Source organism: Fistularia commersonii, chromosome 1 (assembly GCF_037954325.1).
Source record: "Fistularia commersonii isolate RoL2024-O1a breed Wild chromosome 1, RoL_Fcom_v1.0, whole genome shotgun sequence".
Taxonomy (NCBI): Eukaryota; Metazoa; Chordata; class Actinopteri; order Syngnathiformes; family Fistulariidae; genus Fistularia; species Fistularia commersonii.
Genome location: NC_141284.1, coordinates 27,231,586 through 27,251,609, shown reverse-complemented (window position 1 = coordinate 27,251,609; position 20,024 = coordinate 27,231,586). Strand labels below are relative to the sequence as shown.

General features: G+C 42.4%; 1 protein-coding gene across 1 annotated transcript; it reads right to left on the bottom strand.

Moving 5' to 3' along the window:
* Positions 1-5,815: 5,815 nt before the first annotated feature.
* vsnl1b (visinin-like 1b) lies at positions 5,816-14,312 on the bottom strand. The gene is made up of 4 exons (XM_086157908.1): positions 13,996-14,312; positions 12,214-12,380; positions 11,891-12,106; positions 5,816-8,870 (listed from the first exon to the last, which is right to left on the bottom strand). The coding sequence occupies exons 2-4, from the start codon at positions 12,373-12,375 to the stop codon at positions 8,673-8,675; spliced, it is 576 nt and encodes a 191-aa protein (XP_086014034.1). The 5' UTR covers positions 12,376-12,380; positions 13,996-14,312; the 3' UTR covers positions 5,816-8,672.
* Between the last annotated feature and the right edge of the window lie 5,712 nt (positions 14,313-20,024).

Genomic DNA, 20,024 nt, shown 5'->3' with positions numbered 1-20,024 from the left:
TGGCAAAGGCCTTTTGTTTTATATTTCACGCTGAAAATAAGCAACCGATGGCAGAAAAGAGATACGTGTGAGGAAAATTGTTGCAACCGCATAAATATTCTCAATCAAACCGGTTTCAATGCAAAAAAAAAAAAGCTGCGGCTGGTACTTCTCACATATTCAACATTTTTTGTTGAAGCGAAATATTTTTTCAACAAACCCTCTTCGTAATTGCTTTTTCATCTGCTCCGGGTCCTGGGATGGTGCGGCACGTCCTGGTCGGTCGGCCAGGTTTGCAAAGAAAATGAATCACGTCAAAAGACAAATTAATTCTCTTGAGCCCTTGCAGTTAACACGTTTTCAGTATAGAGGGAGTTAATCACTCATTTCCACCAGCTTTTTCAGCGGGTCACACGTTCAGGCAGCACTTTTCATTCTACAGAATCATCAGTTTTTAGAGAAAGTAAAACTGGGTGGGGATTTATTTTGGGGTAAAACTCCTCCTGCCCGTCTCGGGATGCTGGAGTTGGACCTGGAGAACCAACCGTTCACATTTCAGACGAAGACGCATATTTCAGACGCATATCCTTGCGACGAAGGATATCGAGCAGCACTGCAACGACCCTGAAAAACACTTGCATCGGGGAGCTGTCCCTTTTTTCAAATCGCAGCATGTTTTTTTAGCAATTCCTATAAGACGACGGAGGTAAACAAATCCTACGATTATGTTTTTGACGCATGCATCCGTGAGTAAAATCACAATAACTGTGCTGAAGCCGGCGGGGGGGGAAGAGCAAACCAGTGATATCAGCTCGCTGATGAGTTCCCACCCCTGCAGAGAGACGTCGATGTTAAAAACTGAATTTGATTTTTTTTTTTTTTTTTTTTTTTTTTCCAGGGGAGGATTTAAAAAAAAAAAGGCAGATGAGCAAAACTACCTGTGAAAGAAAGAGCGACCTGGAGGAACGTCACTTTTGTTTTTGGTTGCTTTCAAATCGTTGTTTCTGTTGTTTTTGTTATTTAGGGTTCATGTTTTTTTGGATTAAAGGATGAACAGCAGAAGGGAGACGCGATCAAAACCTCAAGATTTTACAAAACAAGCTCATCATGTCAAATCCAAGCTATGAAAAATGAACTTTCCCCAAAAAGATGAAGCCACTGGTCACAAATTCCCTTTTTGAAGACGGCTTTTAACGGTAATTATACCGTCTCCTTTGCTAGCTGTTTGTGACACGTGTTCCGGTTCTCAGGTTTTTGTTGAATGTCACCGTGCTCCTCAGGAATATCCCGCTGGAGCCCCGGCCATCGATCCCGCGACGCAAAAGCGGCTGGACGGAGAAATCACCCCGCTGATGAAGAAAATCAGAACGGACGAGGGCAGAACCTGCGCTCAGGTGAGCTGTACAAGCATCTCCAAATGTCAAGCGGTACATTTTCGACAAATGCATCCAAGGGCATAAAAGCATGATAAAATTCAAGAAATGATCACCCGTTCTAGAACAAATACGCGCACCTGCAAGCAACAATGGCAGAATGTGAACAACACCGGTAATCGTGCACGTGTCTTATATTTACCGCATTTCCAGACGTTCGAGCGCACCTGAATATAAGCTGCACTGGCTAAAAAGGACCAAATAAATAAATGTGTACATATATAGGCCACACTTGTCTATAAACCGCAGGCGTCTAGTTTTTTATTTTTTACTTTAAAATCCATACCGGTAACATCCAAAAAATACGTACTGGAAATGCCTGTAACATGGCCGATGAAAAAGATGAATAATAAATAGCACAAGGAAAAGTCCATCCATTTTCTCTCCCCGCTTTTTCCTCCTCCAGCCGATCGCTATCTTCGTCCTCCTCCTAAAACCGTTAACGTCGTCGTCTTCCGTGTCGTTAATCGAACGGCCTCAGAATTTTACGGTCTGACGTGACGAGGCTAAATGTTTCGGCTGCATGAAGCTCGTTGGCCCAAAAAAAAATCCATAAATTAGCCGCGTTGACGATAGCGGCTTGTAGTCTGTAAATTGCAGTACCTTTGATTCTACTCTTAAAACAGGCTTTTCCACTTCACCGTCTTACATAATCCAAAAGATTGTTTAATCGTTTCCACCCCATTTAGTTCTTGTTTCTTCTACACGACGAAACCAAACTCGACCCGCTGCTCGGGAAAAATTGAGCCAAAATCCAAAACGATATTTGGGAGGAAACACTTGCAGCGCAAATTGATACTTAAATTCATCATATGATACTAGCTAATTTTTAAAATCACCTTTAGGTCAGAAAGATGTCAAGGTCAAGTCAAAATCGGACAGACCTTGACAACTGGTTTATTTTTATTTCTTTTGGTTTGTTTTGCTTTTTGTTTCTGTTCAGCTTTAACTGGTCAAAGATAGAATTGTAAAAAAGTTGTACTTGAGTAACTTCCTGGTAAAGATGGACTGCAGACGCTCCGTGATTTTTGACCACGACAACAAATACGCTCTTGATCTCGGTATTTTTTTATTCCCTGCACAATCATGGAAATACTTTTCTCGAGTCATTTCGTGTCAAGCGCGGACGCTCCGAAAAGTAGACGTCCAAATGTCAGGTCTGGCCATTCTCAAGCATTTAATGACAGATTTGAAAAACAAATTTATCTTGAAACAACTCGTCAGTTCTGAACGGTTTTCATTTAATTTCTTACAGATTAGCGTGCGATGTCTTGCTTTTTGTCTCATTCTTAAGTGATTCTTAAGTCATTTTCTTGCTGAAATGCTTATTTTTCTATTCTGGAATATATACTGCTCAAAAAAAATAAAGGGAACACTTGAACAACACAATGTAACTCCAAGTCAATCACACTTGTGTGAAATCATAGTGTCCACTCAGGAAGCAACACAGATTCACTTTGACTTGTTTTCAGGACATTACATCAAAGTTGGATCAGCCTGGAGTTTGTTTTTACACTTTAATTTTGAGTGTGATTCCTAATCCAGACCTCCACGGGTTGATACAATTGATTTCCATAGATCATTTTTGTGTGATTTTGTCGTCAGCACATTCAACGGTGTAAAGAGCAAAGTATTTCATAAGAATATTTTATTCATTTAGATCTAGGATGTGTTTTTTAAGTGTTCCCTTTATTTTTTTGAGCAGTGTATATATATGGCTTACTCATGATGCTTACTCCTGAGGAAAAAGTAAAAATCCAAAATAGCACATAGCAAACATAATTTGGATTGAAACTTATCAGACAGCGGCGAGTCTTTGGATGCCGACAGTTGAAATATTGGATTCGTGGATCAACAGCCTAAATGCAATTCACTAAATGCAAAAAGTCAAAAAAAAAAAAAAAAAAAAAAATGAGCAAAAAAAAACCATAAAAGGTTACTTGTAACTATTTCTTATTTATTGGGAAAAGTAGTGAAAACAGCGATTGCATGAGTGAATCTTGGCTGGTGGTCGGGGAGCGCTCCTCCACCGTCTGCTCGGCGCTCTCCATGTGGGAGATCGCCGAGTCGCCCTTCAGGTGTCTGGATGACTCGGACGTCTACATGTTGAGAGCACATACGGCAGAAGCGAGAGACGCCGCGTGATCTGGAACCGACGCCGTTCGCAGATCGGCTCGCTTCCCCGGCATCCTCGGTACATGCGCCACCGAAGAATATCCTCCCAGTTCATCTCCATCCGACCTCGGACCACGAGGTCCGTTTGCGCGAATCGTCTAGGTTCAAAAACGAAGCGTTCTGAATTGACTCGCCTGGAAAACGTTTCGCGTTCGACACCGAAATGAATTTACGTTTCAAAGGAAATGGTTAAATCGCTGTGAAAAAGAGTTCTGTTTATAAATAAGTAAATCTGATTTCCTTTGCTCTTTGCAAATAATCATCACTGAATAATTTAAGTTTATTCAATAATTTATTTCTTAGCTTGTACTCATAAAACATTGAACGTCGGTACGGCCCAGCTTGGGGTCATTCTTCTTTCGTGTGGTCCGTCCGCTTCATTTTTGTAAACTGTATTTTGAGGAAGGCCTTTAAGACAAGCTTGGAATTTGTTTTTAAACATCCCGTTTAATACAACGCATGCACTTATCGACCGACCGCGGGCCTATTTTAAATGTCAGCGACTAATTTTATTATTGTCTTGCAGCAGCCTTCCCAAAGAATAGAATATAATAGTTGGTCCAGATGTTGTTTCTTGGTACATTTATGCTTGAAACTTCAATTATTTGAAATAATGTCTGGTATCGCTCTGATCGATCCCAGAAAGGTTTAGTCACTGCAACATTTTCTACGTTCTCAGTTCAGTGAGACATTTCCGACATTTCAAAATGTTAAATTTTGCTTGTTACTGTTGCATCTGGGGATTGTTATATTAGTATTCCTTTTAAAGGTATAATTTTATGGTTTAGCTCTATTATTAATCTCATCAACATGATCAATTTACATAAAAAGGACCAAACTTCTGACTTTGGTCCATTCCGTCGAATGTGACTCGGCATCATTCGCTTATATCAGTGGTGGGCCGTCAGGGCCTGCAAGGCCTTCTCTGCTGGCCTAGATATCTGAATCACAGAGGTTAATTATATTTTGTCCAGGGGAAAAGCTATGAAAGGAAGTAAACACACCATTTGGAATGATTTAATATGTATTCATACTTATTCCTTCCTTTTATAGCTTTTCCCCTGGCTCTGCCGATTCCAGACATGCATTTTCATTTTAAAGCATTTAACCAATCACATTTCAGCCATCATTTGTTACCAGGCAGGGTCAAAGTAAAAAAAATCTGCCTGTGTGTGTGTGTTTGTGTGTGTGGGAAGGGGGGGGCACAATCAGTTCTACTAGGCCCAAACGCAAAAAATAAGTGTTGATGACGTTACTTCAACCAATCAGATTTTGAGTTGGCGAGGTCCAAGCCTTCTAGCAGGCTACAGCAACATCAGCCTGTTCACACTCTCTGATTGGATAGTCAGAGAGCGGACTATTGTATTTGTCGTCATCTGATATGTTCCTGCGGGCGAATTTTAACACTATACGAGTTATCGATCTGCGATGCAACTCTCTTTATACTGCATTTCTGCATGATAAGATGTTTTTTTTACAACCATAAAGTAATTATTGGGGGTTGGATTGTTTATAAGCATTACTGAAGGCCTAGGTGTAACATGCACAGCCCGCCACTGGCTTATATATAGTTTGAATAGAATAGAATAGAGTGCACCTTTGATTTTTCCATAACGGAGAAATCAATTCAAAATTGTTTCCATTGTTTAAAAAAAATCATTTCTTTTGAGTTTTAAGATTTAATGCCAAAAAGCATCCATTGCTTCATAAGTTATTTTGCACCGCCACAGACTTTACGTCCGAATTGTTTGCCCATTACAAGGTAAATATATATAACACGGCAGTACCGATTTGTATTCTAATGATTTAGTCAAAAAAATAAAACAATGGAAGCGCCAGAGCTTGGCTGCAGATTCATTGCTTTCTCAGCGCTCACTCTGTCTGACCGCCTTCACTGTGAAAGATAAAAATGGCCGCTTGAAGCAAAGAGGTTCCACACACTTCTGTGTGTGTGTGTGTGTGTGTGTGTGTGTGCGCACAATTTTATGAATGCATTCACCCCAATCCATATTTAAAAATACACAAGGCAGATTGATAACATGTATTTTGCCAGGAAGGAGAAAAGAGTATTCATAAACCAATGTTGACTTTGGATGGGAGGTGTAATAATAGCCAAAACAGAAGGCAACGAACACACACACACACACACACACACACACACACACACACATGTCTTTGTCTGTAGTTTGTGTTGCCGGGAGTCAAATAAAAGTGAATTCCTGAACACGTTTTTCACTCCTGGGTTGATTTATTTCAAAGCTTCTACACATCCGTCAGGGATCCGTCTCCGGCAATGTTTCTTAACGTCGTTTGACATTTCTATCGGAGGATGAAACAATAAATGTGTCAGGTGTGTGCTGGAATTCACTTTTTTTTTTTCCCTCCTCCCTTTGGACTAAATATAACCAGACGAGAAAGTTTCAGCGTCCGTTTGGCCAACAAGAGAAATACTCGGTAAACCGTGTTTTTAGGGTAAAAGAAACGGCGGGTCATTCAGCAGTTGCAATTCAATTCTCTAGATGACACAATCCTGAAAACCAATCGGCACAATTTTAACCCAAACTACATCGCTTTGGAAGCTGTTTTGTTTTTCTTTTTTTTTTTTTTTTTTTTTACGAGCCTCACCGAAGAACCAGTTAATCCACGGGTCCTGAAACTGCCTGTAACCCAAATTCAGTTGAAGACAATAAACCTGTAAAGATTCTCAATCGCTAAGTTAACGATATCGACCGCTAAATCTTGCGCTAGCTACTTCGCTTGCTTAATTTTCTGGAGGACCTTTTCTTCAGTTGGGAACTGAAAAATCCGTGGGGTATGAAATGGTATTTTGAGAAGAGATGTGCCGGAGCTGGTTTAGTTTTTTCTTTTCCAAGTTACAGACGTTTCCTTTAAGGCTGCTTTATTGAATTGATTTACCTCGACTGCAGTGATTAAACAAAGAAAAAACAAAACAAAACGAGACGTTTCAGTCGAGGTTCGACCGTCCTTTACAAATTTGACAAAACAGATGAAGGAAAAAAACTAAACAGTAGTGATATCCTTTCCCCCCCCACCGGAAACGTCGCGCTTTTCAAGCGTTCGGCACCCAAACAAACGATTCGTCGCCCGTACGGCATCTAATATGCGTCGCAAAGTCCTAATAAAGGTATTACTAAGGTATTTTCGTGTTCAACCCTAGTGATGAATGTTCGGTACAAGTGTGTGTGTCTGATTGTATCGTCGATCGTCGTCCGTGTCTTTGGAAAAAGCCCGTGTGATGGTTTATTCATTTTAATCACTACAGAATTCATTCGGGGTGCAACACATGCCACATGTATAAAAGAATACAGTCACTTATATGAGGATTTTTCATATCTGATAGAAACATTTACTTGACAGGGTTTTTTTTTTTGATCGAAATGCTTAAAATAACACAGACGTGATGAGTAAAATAAGACGGCGGTTCTGTTATGTCACGCGCAGATCGGTGAAAAGCTCCTTGCGACCTCCACTGCTGCAAGCGGAACCACAAGCTTGACGCTCGGCCCGCTGCGCTTGCGTAAGCGCGAAAAACCGTCGGACGAGAATTTCGCAGCTTTCTCAAACCCGGCGCCGCCCGTGGCCGAAACGCTTTTTTAAAAAAAAAACAAAAAAAAAACCCCGCGTCGAGCACCTCTCTCTGCGTCGTTGACAACCTCCGCGAACGGAATAGTTTCGAAGATAAAAAGTTCTCCCTTTAGAAAAAAGTTCTATATGTTGGAATGCAGTGTTTCCAGTAAACATAGGTGAGGCTTTTCCCCCTCTTTTTTTTTTTTTTTTTTGCCAGGAAATGAGACCCTTTTTTTGTGACGTCCCCCCGCCCCGACCCCCCCCGCCCCACCCACGGAGGTCAAAAGCCCAGAATGTATTCATTTTGCAGTGCTCTTCATTTCTGTAAACATGTTGATATGTGCTGAGTGAAGGTTTGCACGTCAAAATCAGAAGCAGCCTGAAAGATGCAGCCATATATATATATATTTTTTTTATGTTTTTGTCTTACATGTGGAGAGTACTGTGCCCGGTGACGGGTGAATTTGGCCTTTCCTCTTGATTCAGCGGCAGAATTCATGCGGGGGAGTGTTTTTTTTCTTTTTTTTCCTTTTTTTTTTTTTTTTTTTGCTCCATTAATATATTATATTTTTTGCAAAAAATACCACAGCTTTTACGTGAACGCCCTTCATTGCTGATTTGCCCACAACCCGCGCATCCACCCCCAAACCCCCCCCCCCCACCCACCCTCAAGGAAAAAAAATTAAAAAAAAAAAGAACCAAATAAATTAAAAAAGAAGCCTAAAGTGTCACATATATATCTCAATGGGGGAGGGGGAAGCATGCTCCCACACGGGGTGAACTAAATGGTCCGATGAGTCACATACTGTACATCCCATGCAACGTTACTTAATGAATTTTGGAGGGTTCTTCTTTTATAACCACCTAAAGATGCAAAAGATAAGAGATTATATTTTTGACACTTAATATATGCATGCAAAGAACCTACTCTTCTCGGTTCCGTCATGTGAAAACATCTGGAACAGACAGGAGCTTCTCTATTCTCCAAAGAGCTCTACAAGTCTGTATAGTAGAGACAGTTACAATTATCATAGGAATTATTGTTTTGTTACTATCATGTAAAGCGTACAGTAGTTGCAGCAGTGAACACTGGGGATCCTAAATACTGCAGGAACGTAATTTAATGCAGTGCTCCACCGATATACAAGCTAGGGTTGAATGGGAATGTATAGGGTTACTGTGCACAAATGACATCGGCATGTTTGGAAATAGAAATGTATGATATCTTATAAGCTATATTCAAAATGATTCAGCATTTTAACATCCTCATGCATACGACCACAAGAAGCGAGTCCATTGAAAAAATAGTCCAAGCGTTGTTTTGTTTCATTTTGTTTCCTGTGGAAATGGCAGAGAACCTAATGAGACATTAAAAGATGTGCCGCTGTCCAGAGTGTGTGTGTGTGTGTGTGTGTGTGTGTGTGTGTGTGTGTATACAGACGGGGAAGAGGAGCGAGCGAGTGTGTGAGGAGGAGGGGGGGGGGGGGAGGGGGGCGCTCACTTCTGCATGTCACACTGCAACAGGAGCACGATGGACGGGTCGCTCTTCGCCGCCTCTTTGAATTCCTCCAAGCTGATCTGGTCGTCGTTGTTTTTATCCATTTTGCTGAAAATCTTGTCCACCCTCTGCTCCGGTGTCAAACCATCCTCGTTCATCTTCATCATGATCACAGTGCCCACCATTTTGTAGATAGCCTGCGGGTGAGGCAGCAAGAAATTAGCCCAGCGTTTTTTTTTTTTTTTTTTTTTTTTTTTTTTTTTTTTTTATTATTATTTTATTTTGTTTTTTAATATTATTATTATTATTTTATATTATTATTTATTTATTATTATTATTACTGCGCTGATGCCCCAGATCAGTTTCGGCAGCAAGTCAGGCTATGCAGTGTGTGTGTGTGTGTGTATAAAAAAAAACAAAAAAACAACTCACTAACCCAAGCTTACTGTTCTGTATATTTCCTGTGTATCGTGTATTTGCAAGTGTATTTGCAGTCCCTATGTCAGACTAGGGCACTTTACGGCCCGCGGGCCACATCCGGCCTGCCCGCCAAACAATTTTCTTTGACTATTCTTAACAAATATTTTCAATCAATGATAAATTCAGAAACTCCCTATATTTTTTTTCCTTTTGTTTGATTTTGTATGGATGATTGCATTCAAAATAATGTCGGTGCATTTATATGATCATTCATGATTAAGTTGAAATAAAATGCCGAAAAACGTAAATATTTAAATTACAGTTTTTATATTGTTCAATTTACATGATATAGAAGTTAAATATAAAATGTGGCCCGCTTGCCGAAATAATTGCCCACCCCTGCCCGATGTCCTCTATTGTAAGTCGCTTTGGATAATAAACGCGTCTGTCAAATGCAATGTAATGTAATATTCAGGGAAGGCTTTTGTTATCGGGCTATAAACCCGGATAGGACGCTATTGAAAACCAAACGCCGTGTGATCCGCCGATCGACGTTTCTAAACCCGCGATGTTCCTCGTTGTGTATCGCGGCTCTTCAAACAGGACCGCTTCCACTCAAGGCTATAATTCAATCGACCGAGTCGACTGGCGTTCCTAGCGGTTGAGAGAGGAAGGGATTGCGTCATCGCAGTTGGGGGCGTTTGGAGGTGGAAGGGAGGTGGTGGTCGTAATATATCCGACACGGCGTCTTCACATGTAACGCGTAAAAAAAAAACAAAAAAAAACGGATGTATAGATTCCCCGCTTTGACCGGAAATTTTTGATTCCGCTGGTAAATAATCACTTAACGGTGAAAAATAATCCACCTTCAATCTCCTCCTGTTAGGGAATCTGTTCTTACTATTAATAATGTTAAATTATCTCTCCCGGTAAGCACCGCTTGACCGCCGCACGTTGGTTTTCCTCTGCAGGTCTCATTTGTCATCTGTAAAATATCTTTTTTTTTTGTTTTCTTTGTTAATAGCTCGCTCCCTGATAAAGGCCTTTCCTCTTCCGGAGGGGTTATTGGGTTGTTTTGGTGAGCTGGCAAAACAGCGGCATGAAAAGGGTACCGGTTGAGTCACTCCTCCGGGGCTGTGAGGTAAAAAAAAAAAACGGTCGATTCTCCGTTTCAGGTCAAGTGAACAATGAGGAAAGAGCAAAAAAAAACAAAAAAAAAAAAAAAAAAAAGTCAGTCGGGTCACGAGGTGAGATGGACGTCGAGAATTTCGAGCTCTGCGGAAATCCATAAATGCGTGAAGGATCTATCGGGCTTCCGACCTTTTGACCCTTTGGATTACAGCGCGATTTATAAGTGAGGGTTTTATGCAAAACTTGTCAGCTCATAAAATCAACTGCAAGTCATAATGCAAGAGATCTGCGGAATCATTTGAGAGTTTTCATATGCATGAGGATTAAACCGAATCGCGGGATAATTTGTAGTCGACGGCGACGGCGCGCCTTTCGGCAGATCGGTCAAACTAGGTCAGTTTTCTCAACTAAATGAGACTTAAAATGAAAAGGCGGAAAAAGAAGGTACCTGCGATTACGATGCAAAAACTAGGAGCGGAAACGTCTCCCGTGCCGTCGCGGAGGATTTTATTTCAAGTATTTAACAGTGATTGCGATTGTGGATCAAAGTTTTGACATTTTATCCTCTTCATGTTTTTCTTGCAAAGGTGAATCTCGAGCCTCGGGATCGAGTGACGACGCTAAACAGCCGATAAATACATTTACTTTAACAAAGTGATACGACTTCTGCAAGCGATATCAGGTCCAAAATTGATATTTTAAATCTTAATCATCAAATTCATTTTTATATTTCCTTTTTTTTTCCCCTTTCTGCCGTCTATTTTTTAGCGGGTGTCATTTTCATTGTCTCTTTTATTTATATTAATACTCATATTTATTGATTTTGTCATTGTTGCGCTGCTGTGACAAAGAATATTTAATTTATCAACCCAACGTAAAATGGAAAGCTGAAGTTTGTAACATCGGATTTTTTACATTAATTTGAAAGTAGATATCACTTGCATTCACCTGCATTTTTTCTTTTTTTTTTTTTGTCAACAACCGTTAGCATTGTGCTAAATGGCGTCGCGGACGACAACAAAATAAAGGAAAATTCCCTTGTAATACCGGAAAAGCCATTTTGCCGAAGGCTATTAGATAATCGCCTTCCTCGGAGTCACGCGTTTCATTTATGCATATGTATCACCGCCTCGAGCGCCAACCAAAGGACATTTAGAAACAGTTATTGTTCGGCTGCTGCAGAAAAAAACGAAAAGAAACCTTGGATGTCGCCTGTCGAGTGGGATCTTGCAGCAAGGCAATCAAATTATACACGCGATATGATTGGCATATTTGCAAAATGTTTCACGCAGGACGTTTTTTTTCCAGTGTTTCATCGTGCTAAGCTAACCGGATTTACAACTCGCGGGGAAGAAGAAGTTTTAAAAACGTCTTAAACTTGCAAATTTCTCGAAAAATCCTCGCTCTTTTATTTCAGATCGAAATAAAGACTCACACTCCGCGATTTTAGCCGATTCAGCCGATTTTTATCCCGGTTTATCGGGGGTTGAACCCCGAAGCTCTGTTTCAATTTGGGGCTCGGAGACAAAACTACGAGGAATAAAAGGATGTTTGAACATTTAAACGCAAAACATCAACACGCTCCAACATTCACGGGACCAAAAAAAAAAAAAACCCCGGCCGTTCCCGCGTTTAGCCACGGCTTAATGACTCCGTAATCCCTCACCTCGATTATCTCGAGCATCTCCACTCTGGTGATTTTGCCGTCGCCGTCCAGGTCGTACATGTTGAAGGCCCAGTTAAGCTTCTGCTCGAAGCTGCCGCGCGATGTGATGGACAGAGCGCAGATGAACTCTCGGAAATCGATGGTCCCGTCGCCGTTTTTGTCAAAGGTTCTGAAGGCGTGCTGCGCGAATTTCGACGCGTCGCCGTACGGGAAGAACTGCGAACGAACGAATCACAGTGAAACAGTCATAGGCGACGGCTAGCGGCGGCTAGCGGCGGCTAGCGGCGGCTAGCGGCGGCTAGCGGCGAGAACGCGGCGCCCACCTTGACATAAAGCTGCTGGAACTCCTCCAGGTTGAGTCGGCCGCTGGGGCAATCTTTCAGGAAGCCTTTGTACCACTGCTTCAGCTCGTGCTCATTAAACTCCGTGTTCTTCACCAGATCCTCCATCACCTCGGGAGTCAGCTTGCTGTTTTGCTTTCCCATGGTTCCTGCGGTGCAAGAACACGTGAATAATGCATTTATCTACGCCCGAGCGAAGGCGGGATGGAAACGCGCCGCGGCGTCGAGAACCTTTACGTTTAAATTTGCATTTCAAACGCGACGAAAACCCTATAGATATGCTTTAGGGTGATTTTTTTTTTTTTTTTTACATATTTTAGGAGGGATATCTCCCTTTGCGCGCCGGCTTCTATTTCCGTCCCCCTCCTCCCCCCCCCGGCCTGTTTGTGCCCGGCCGCCATCTGACCTGGATCATCTCCGTCAGAACAGAGCCAGTTCGTCGAACGTTCGATGGCGGCTATCGGGTTTCCGCTGCAAACATCGTCCCGATAACCGGGCAATGACAACAAAGCCCGCGCTGGGTTGTAACACACACACACACACACACACATATGCTACTGCAGTCTGCACGGCGGGCCTATAATCTGGATCACTGGTCTGTGCAGGATATAAATGAGCAAATCTATATAATCTAGTGTTTAAGCCAGTTGCGGCCCTGTGAGGAACCTCAGAGCTGCACTGGAGTGGAGACACAACTTCACTTGTCATCCATTATTGAGTCCACGACACGAGTGGACTGCGTCAATCCTCCACGCAGTCACATAGAGGAACGGTATTTACAGGTCTGCGTGGGGGTGGAGGTGAGGGGGGGGGGGGGGTCCACCCCGACGGAGAGCACGCCATGCGGGGCCACGCTTCTCTGCGGCGTGACAGTGGGGGGAGGGAAGGAGGGAGGGGTTGGGGTGCGGGGGTGCGGGGGGGGGGGGGAGCACCGCATTAACGCGGGCCTTCCCGCAACACGGGAATTTCGTGCACAAAAAAAAAAAAAACGCTTTTCTCGGATCGTGGAAGTGGGGCGGAGGAAGAAGGGGGTGTGGTTGGAGGGGGGGGGGGTGACCTTGAGGACACGCACTTTGACAGGAAAGGGTGGAAAAAAAAAAAAAAAAACGCGTCGACGCCACGCAACTGCAGCGATCGGGCAGAGAAACCCGACACCCACCCATCCATCCACCCACCCACCCACGCACGCCAGGTGCGGGCCCCGGTGTGCGTGGATGACCCGCACCCGGGGCGGAGATGCAAAGACATCCCGGTTAATGCCATTAAGGCGATCCGCCTCCCGCCGCATTCCGATGGAAAAACGACGCAGTCGGTTGTTTGGCAGCTTTTTCGCAGCAAAAAACACGCAAAGAGAGAGGAAAAAAAATAACATTTTGTCAACCCAACACACACACACACATACACACCGTGTCCTGCAACCGTGTTGAAAAATAAATGGAAAAAAAAAAACCTTTACGCTGCGCAAACCGCGATGCCAATATTTGCTCTCGTGTTTTTTTTCCCACTCGATTCCACGCGTTTTTTTTTTATATTTATTTTAAAGGATGCGCAGGTGCCGAGGGCTCCATCCATCCATCCCTCCATCCATCCATCCATCCGTCCATCCATCCATCCATTCGGTGGAAAATGCGATTTTCTAAAATTAAATATATTAAAGAAATAACCCGTCGCATTGACGCGAATCACGCATGCATGTGAGGGAATAAAAAAAAAAAAAAAATGAACGCGTGTGCGTGTGCGTGTGCAGGGGCATCCACGTCTTACCTCGTAACAGCCCTTTATTTCTGCACCGGAATAAACGTGTTCTCTGCAAAGTACAGAAAACCCCCTTCCGACGGGAACGACCGTCTTCTCCGCGCCTCCTCGATGCACGGAAATCTGCGTATCTGTAAAAATTAAAAAAAAAAAAACCACACACACACACCCGCCGATGATGTGTGTGTGAGTGTGTGAGCGTGTGTGTTTCGTCTCCTCCAGCTGAGGTGCAGCAGGGACCGATCCCACGCCAGGCTCTGGCTCTGCGGCGTCACCCAGTGCGCATCACAAGTTCAGCCGCATCTCCGCGCGTTACCGACACGATCCGTTACCGGGATCTGGGTTCGGGAGGGGGAGGAGGAGGAGGAGGAGGAGGGAGGGATGGAGGGATGGAGGGAGGGATGGAGGAAGGGATGGAGGGATGGGGGGTTCAAGGGGGGGGTGCTGAAAGACGGGGGGGTGAGAAGATGTGAGGGGGTTATAATACAGATTTTAGGGTGGAAGGATGGATGGATGAGTGGATGGATGGATGGATGGATGGATGGATGGATGGATAAATAGACGAGTGGATAGCTAGATGGATGGATGGATGGATGAATGGATGAATGAATGGATGGATGGATGGATGAATGAATGAATGGATGGATGGATGGATAAATAGATGAGTGGATAGCTAGATGGATGGATGGATGGATGGATGGATGGATAGATGGATGGATGAATGGATGGATGGATGGATGGATGGATGGATGAGTGGATAGCTAGATGGATGGATGGATGGATGGGTGAATGAATGGATGGATGGATGGATGGATGGATGGATGGATGGATGGATGGACAGATGGACGGATGGATGGATGGATGGATAAATAGATGAGTGGATAGCTAGATGGATGGATGGATGGATGGATTGATGGATGGGTGAATGGATGGATGGATGGATGGATGGATGGATGGATAAATAAATAGATGAGTGGATAGATAGATGGATGGATGGATGGATGGATAAATAAATAGATGAGTGGATAGATAGATGGATGGATGGATGGATGGACGGATGGATGGATGGATGGATGGATGGATGGATGGATGGATGGATGGATGGATGAAAAAATAGATGAGTGGATGGATGGATGGATGGATAGAACGATGGATGGACAGATGGATGAGTGTATGGGTGGTGAAATGTAAATCAATCCGTTTAATGAAGTCTGTTGAATAACGATCGATCAGGTGATTGGATTTATGACTTTCTAATTTCCTCTGCAGTTTTTAGACCCTCCTTTGTGTCTCCCAGCCGGCCGTGCTGCTTTTGACTGCTGGCAGAAAATAGTTTGCGTGAGATAATGGGATTATTTTATTTATCTTCTATTGGAGGGGGTTTGCTCTAATTCTATTAGCCTGATATCGATTCCCGTCTCACTGCATGAGCTCCAGGTCACGTGGCTGTGATATACAGTGCATGGCTTGTTTCACACGGTCAGATAATCTGGTGTGTGTGTGTGTGTGCGTGTGTGTGTGTGTGTGTGTGTGTGTGTGTGTGTGTGTGTAATTGAAACATCCAGAAAAATGTCCACAGTGCAGATGGAGGAGCAGGAGTTGGGAGTGAATCCAAACAGAATCACAGAATCAGTCCTTTTGTACACACACACACACACACACACACACACACACACACACACCGCACGTGCGCATGCACGCACGCACGCACACACAAACACACAGGCACACACATACACGCAACCATATAAACATATTTATACATTTATATATAAAAAATCAGAAAAAAAGAATCAGAATCACAGAATCAGTCATTTTGTGTACACATACACACACACACACACACACACACACACACACACACACACACGGGCACGCACGCACAGACACGCACAGGCACACATGCACGCACCCACGCACGCACAAACACACAAACACACACACACACACACACACACATACAACCACATAAACATTTTTATATAAAAAAATCTCAGGATCAGAATCACAGAATCAGTCATTTTGTGTACATACACACACACACACACACACACACACACACACACACACACACACACACACACACCCACTCACACACACCACAGACATGCATATGCACACATACACAAACATCTAAACATTTATATATAAAGAATATCAGGATCAGAATCACAGAATCAATCACTTTGTACACACACACACACACACAAATATATATGTATATTCATATATATATGTGTGTGTGTCTGTAGATATCAGTGAGGTGCTGTCAGGGGAGGCAGGAGAGGTCATGCCTCACTTGGCAATCTTGTAAAGAAAAAAAAAGACAGAAACGGTTAAATGTATCAGTAATTTGCACTCTAAAGGTATTTTTCATTTAACTTCATCAGTTTAGATTGTTTTTTTATTCAAAATGGCCGTATTTTCACACCTTTTCTTATTGAGAAGAGGCTCCCGACTGTTGAGCCTCAGCATAGATTGTGCAGCGACGGCTATTCTTTCTTGTTGCGACTAACCTTCATCCCTCTCCTTTCCAGAGCATACCTCCACCTCTCCAGATTTTCTTCTACCTGTTTTCTGCTCTCGCTACAGATCACAATGTCATTTGCAAACATCATGGTCCATGGGGATTCCTGTCTAAGTTAATCTGTCAGCCTATCCATCCCCATGGCGAACAAGAAGAGGCTCAGAGCTGATCTCTGATGGAGTCCCACCTCCACCTTCAACTTCTGTGTTACCCCTACAGCACACTATACTACCTTCTCACAGCGAGCATACATGTCCTGCACCAGTCTAACATACTTCTCTGCCACTGCAGACTTCCTCATACAATACCAGAGTTCCTCTCTTGGCACCCTGTCGTATGCTTTTTCTAGGTCTACAAATGTGCAATGCTGCTCCCTCTGACCATCTTTGTACGCCATACTGCAAATACATCTGCATATGTATACCCAGATGCATTTAACTGTTGTTGGAATGATCTTGTTCAGTTGGTGTTTGTCATGGGTTCTCATAGATCCTACGCTCCTGAATGCACCTCAATCATTCCAACGCATCACACCTGTGTACGATGCGGTAGACGCAATTTCTTTTTTTCCCTTTTAGTGCAGCAGAGGCTTGTTGGGTTTTTCACAGTTCTTCACGGTACGCGGCTTTCCTTGGTTTATTTCTGCACGTAAAAGACAGACGGTGAGTTTAACCCTAATATGATAACTTGTATTACTTACCCGTGCGTGGGTTGATACTAGTTATACTGTTGTTGCAAAGAGGGCCATATTTGGTGAGTTGAAAACGTGGGAGTGCTGACCATTCAGCCTAATAATCTTTGAACCGTTAATATTCAATGCAAATGAACTATTTCATGAACATTTTTTTTATTGCAAATGGCATATTTTTCATGTTGCTACCTGGTAGCTTGCCTTGGTGACATTTTCATTTGATTCGCAGGCTTGTGTTTAAAAAGAAAAAGCGCCGCCGTGTCGTTAAAATAACTTCCAGTTGCTTCAATTTTTCCAGTTAGATTGTTGTAGTTTACGTGTTTCATCTGGCAGCGCCTCTTGAATTTCTTCACCACAGTCTCAAAGCATATCAGGCAGACACAGTTGTTTTTGTATTTTGTTGAAAAATGACTCTAATTTCCATTTGTCCTGAAAGCGGCAGCCCTCACTGTCAAGATTCTCTTTTTTTAAATGTTGCAGTCGCCATTTTTGAAATGAGCTGGAAAAGAACATGCAGTGCCCTTTGACCCTTGTCAAAACTGTGTGTCCACAGGTCCACTGCCATCTTCTGGTGAAAATATAAAATAGTACAATTTGTAAAATCAATGATTGATTTTCTGACAGAGGCTGCGGGCCGGTGTAAATTTGAAAACGGGCCACGTTTGGCCCGCGAGCCGGACTTTGGACACGTCCATGTTAAACTACGTGCTGTCGGAGCCCCTTGTGAAGGATTTGTTTGTTCTATGATTCATATAATGTTGTTTTGGTGAAATGCCGTCCTGTATCATCCTTTTGTTTGTGTATAATATACAGGATTATACCAATTGTTCTGGCTTATTGCTATTTCAGACTGCAGCAATAAATCCATCTAAAAGGAAATAACATTTGTATACCTGGTGTTCTTTAATGGGAACACCAACTCCCATACCTTGCCGCTCCAAACTGCCTAATTCCCAGGGAGAACCACTGTCCTTTATTTACATTTCCTGCGCTATTCCATGCGTGTTTATTATCACTTATTTATCACTTATCTGGATGCACGGTGGATGGCAAAGTGAGAATTTCATTGTGCAGGGAAGCACGTTTCCAGACCGTACACAGGAAAGTTAGCAATTTGAGTCTATACATTCATACGATACGTATAAATATTATTTGCGCCGACGCACAGAATTTGGCTGAGAGTTTCACTTCCTACTGACGTGAAAGTAAATAATCAAGATTTTTTTTACTTGTAATTGTGCAGGCACGGTGAAATTTTGCATTGAGAGCTCCCAGCTTGGAGTATTTACAGGATAAAAATAGACACGTTATATACATAGTGCGGCTGGCTGGACAAGAAAATAGTCAACAATACCAAAAAATGAAGCACTAAGTCCGTCATGAAGTAATTAGCCACATGATTGACGAGGTCGTCTAAATAGTGCATAACTGAGGCAGTTCGATGGATGAAATTATGACGACGTCCAGGTGTTAAACATGAATAAGAAGTTAAAACCAGTGTGACAAAGTGCTGCTTTTGTCAGTTGCACAAATAGTTGAGTCTTTAGTCAACACTTGGATCTGTCTTGAGCATTTATAAATCCATATTTTATCCTTTTTTTTTTCTCTTTTTTTTTTTTTTTTTTTTTGAGAGGGGGGACATCCCGCCATGTGTCAAAATTATATTTTATAATATTTGTTGTTGGGCTCTTTCACATTCACAGTTAATGTCCTGCGCTGTATATTATTTTAGCAATTAATTTCCTTTTAATTTTTACTTTTTTTTTTTTCCTGGGATGGTCATAATTGTGCAGCATGACAGAACAGAATGTTTTTTTTTTTTTGTTTTTTTTTCCCCCCTGCAATTTCATACCCAAGGGCCTTTTTCATCCTTGCCTGATCAACTGTTCATCCCGTGTCTGCTTTTCCTCCGGTAGAATTCAGCCGATATTACTGCAAATACTTAAAAGGTCAAGCCTCCGTCTAAATCACTGATGGAAAATCCGTCCCGGGCCGTCACGATGTGAAATCCCTGGGCGAATATCTAGGTAATTTGTCGTGCCCCAGTCCATCAAATTTCGCTTTGCAAGAGAGTTAAAGTACTTTGGCAAACAGGGGATGTTGGAAGAGAAATGACCAAGATAAGAAGGTTACAAAAAAAAAAAATGTAGATTTTATTTGAAGGTGACGACGCTGAGAAGTGTTCGGGTCTGAGGGCAAACGCTAGCTGGCGTTCACACTTGGAAGCCACTTATTCCTAAAATAAAGTGTAATTAGAAATGAAATGGAAAGCTTCTGCTAATTAATACACTTTAATATCGGGTTTCATCAGAACTCAGTGGGACGTTATTGAAAGCGCGAACAGGAAGAAGTGATACAAACTCGGCGCTCGTTCCTACAGAGCAACGCCTAATATTTTCATAACAGTGGATGGAAACGCTAGTAAATTAGTAGCTTCTTTTCTATTCAGCTCAAATTTTGGTTTAAGTATGCAAAGTATTTAGATGGAAACTCTAGAGGGGGGAAAAAAAAATAAAACCAAAATATGTTTTTTTTTTTCTGCGCTTACTTGGGCTGATCTCAATGATTGTTTAGCCTGAATGAATCATCTTAATTCAGACCGATGGGGAAATAGGGACGCGGTTTGAAAATCATTCAAAAACGCAAAATGTTCTAAGAGTATTTAGGATTCTTTGGAATAAAATAGAGGTGGGCAACAGGATAAGTGCAAGGCATAGGCAATTGTTTATTTTTTGGGACTTTTTTTTTTTTTTTTGAGGAGCTTCTGTACAAGAAGCCCCCCTCTTTTTTTTCTCATTTTTTAATTTTTTTTTTAAATTC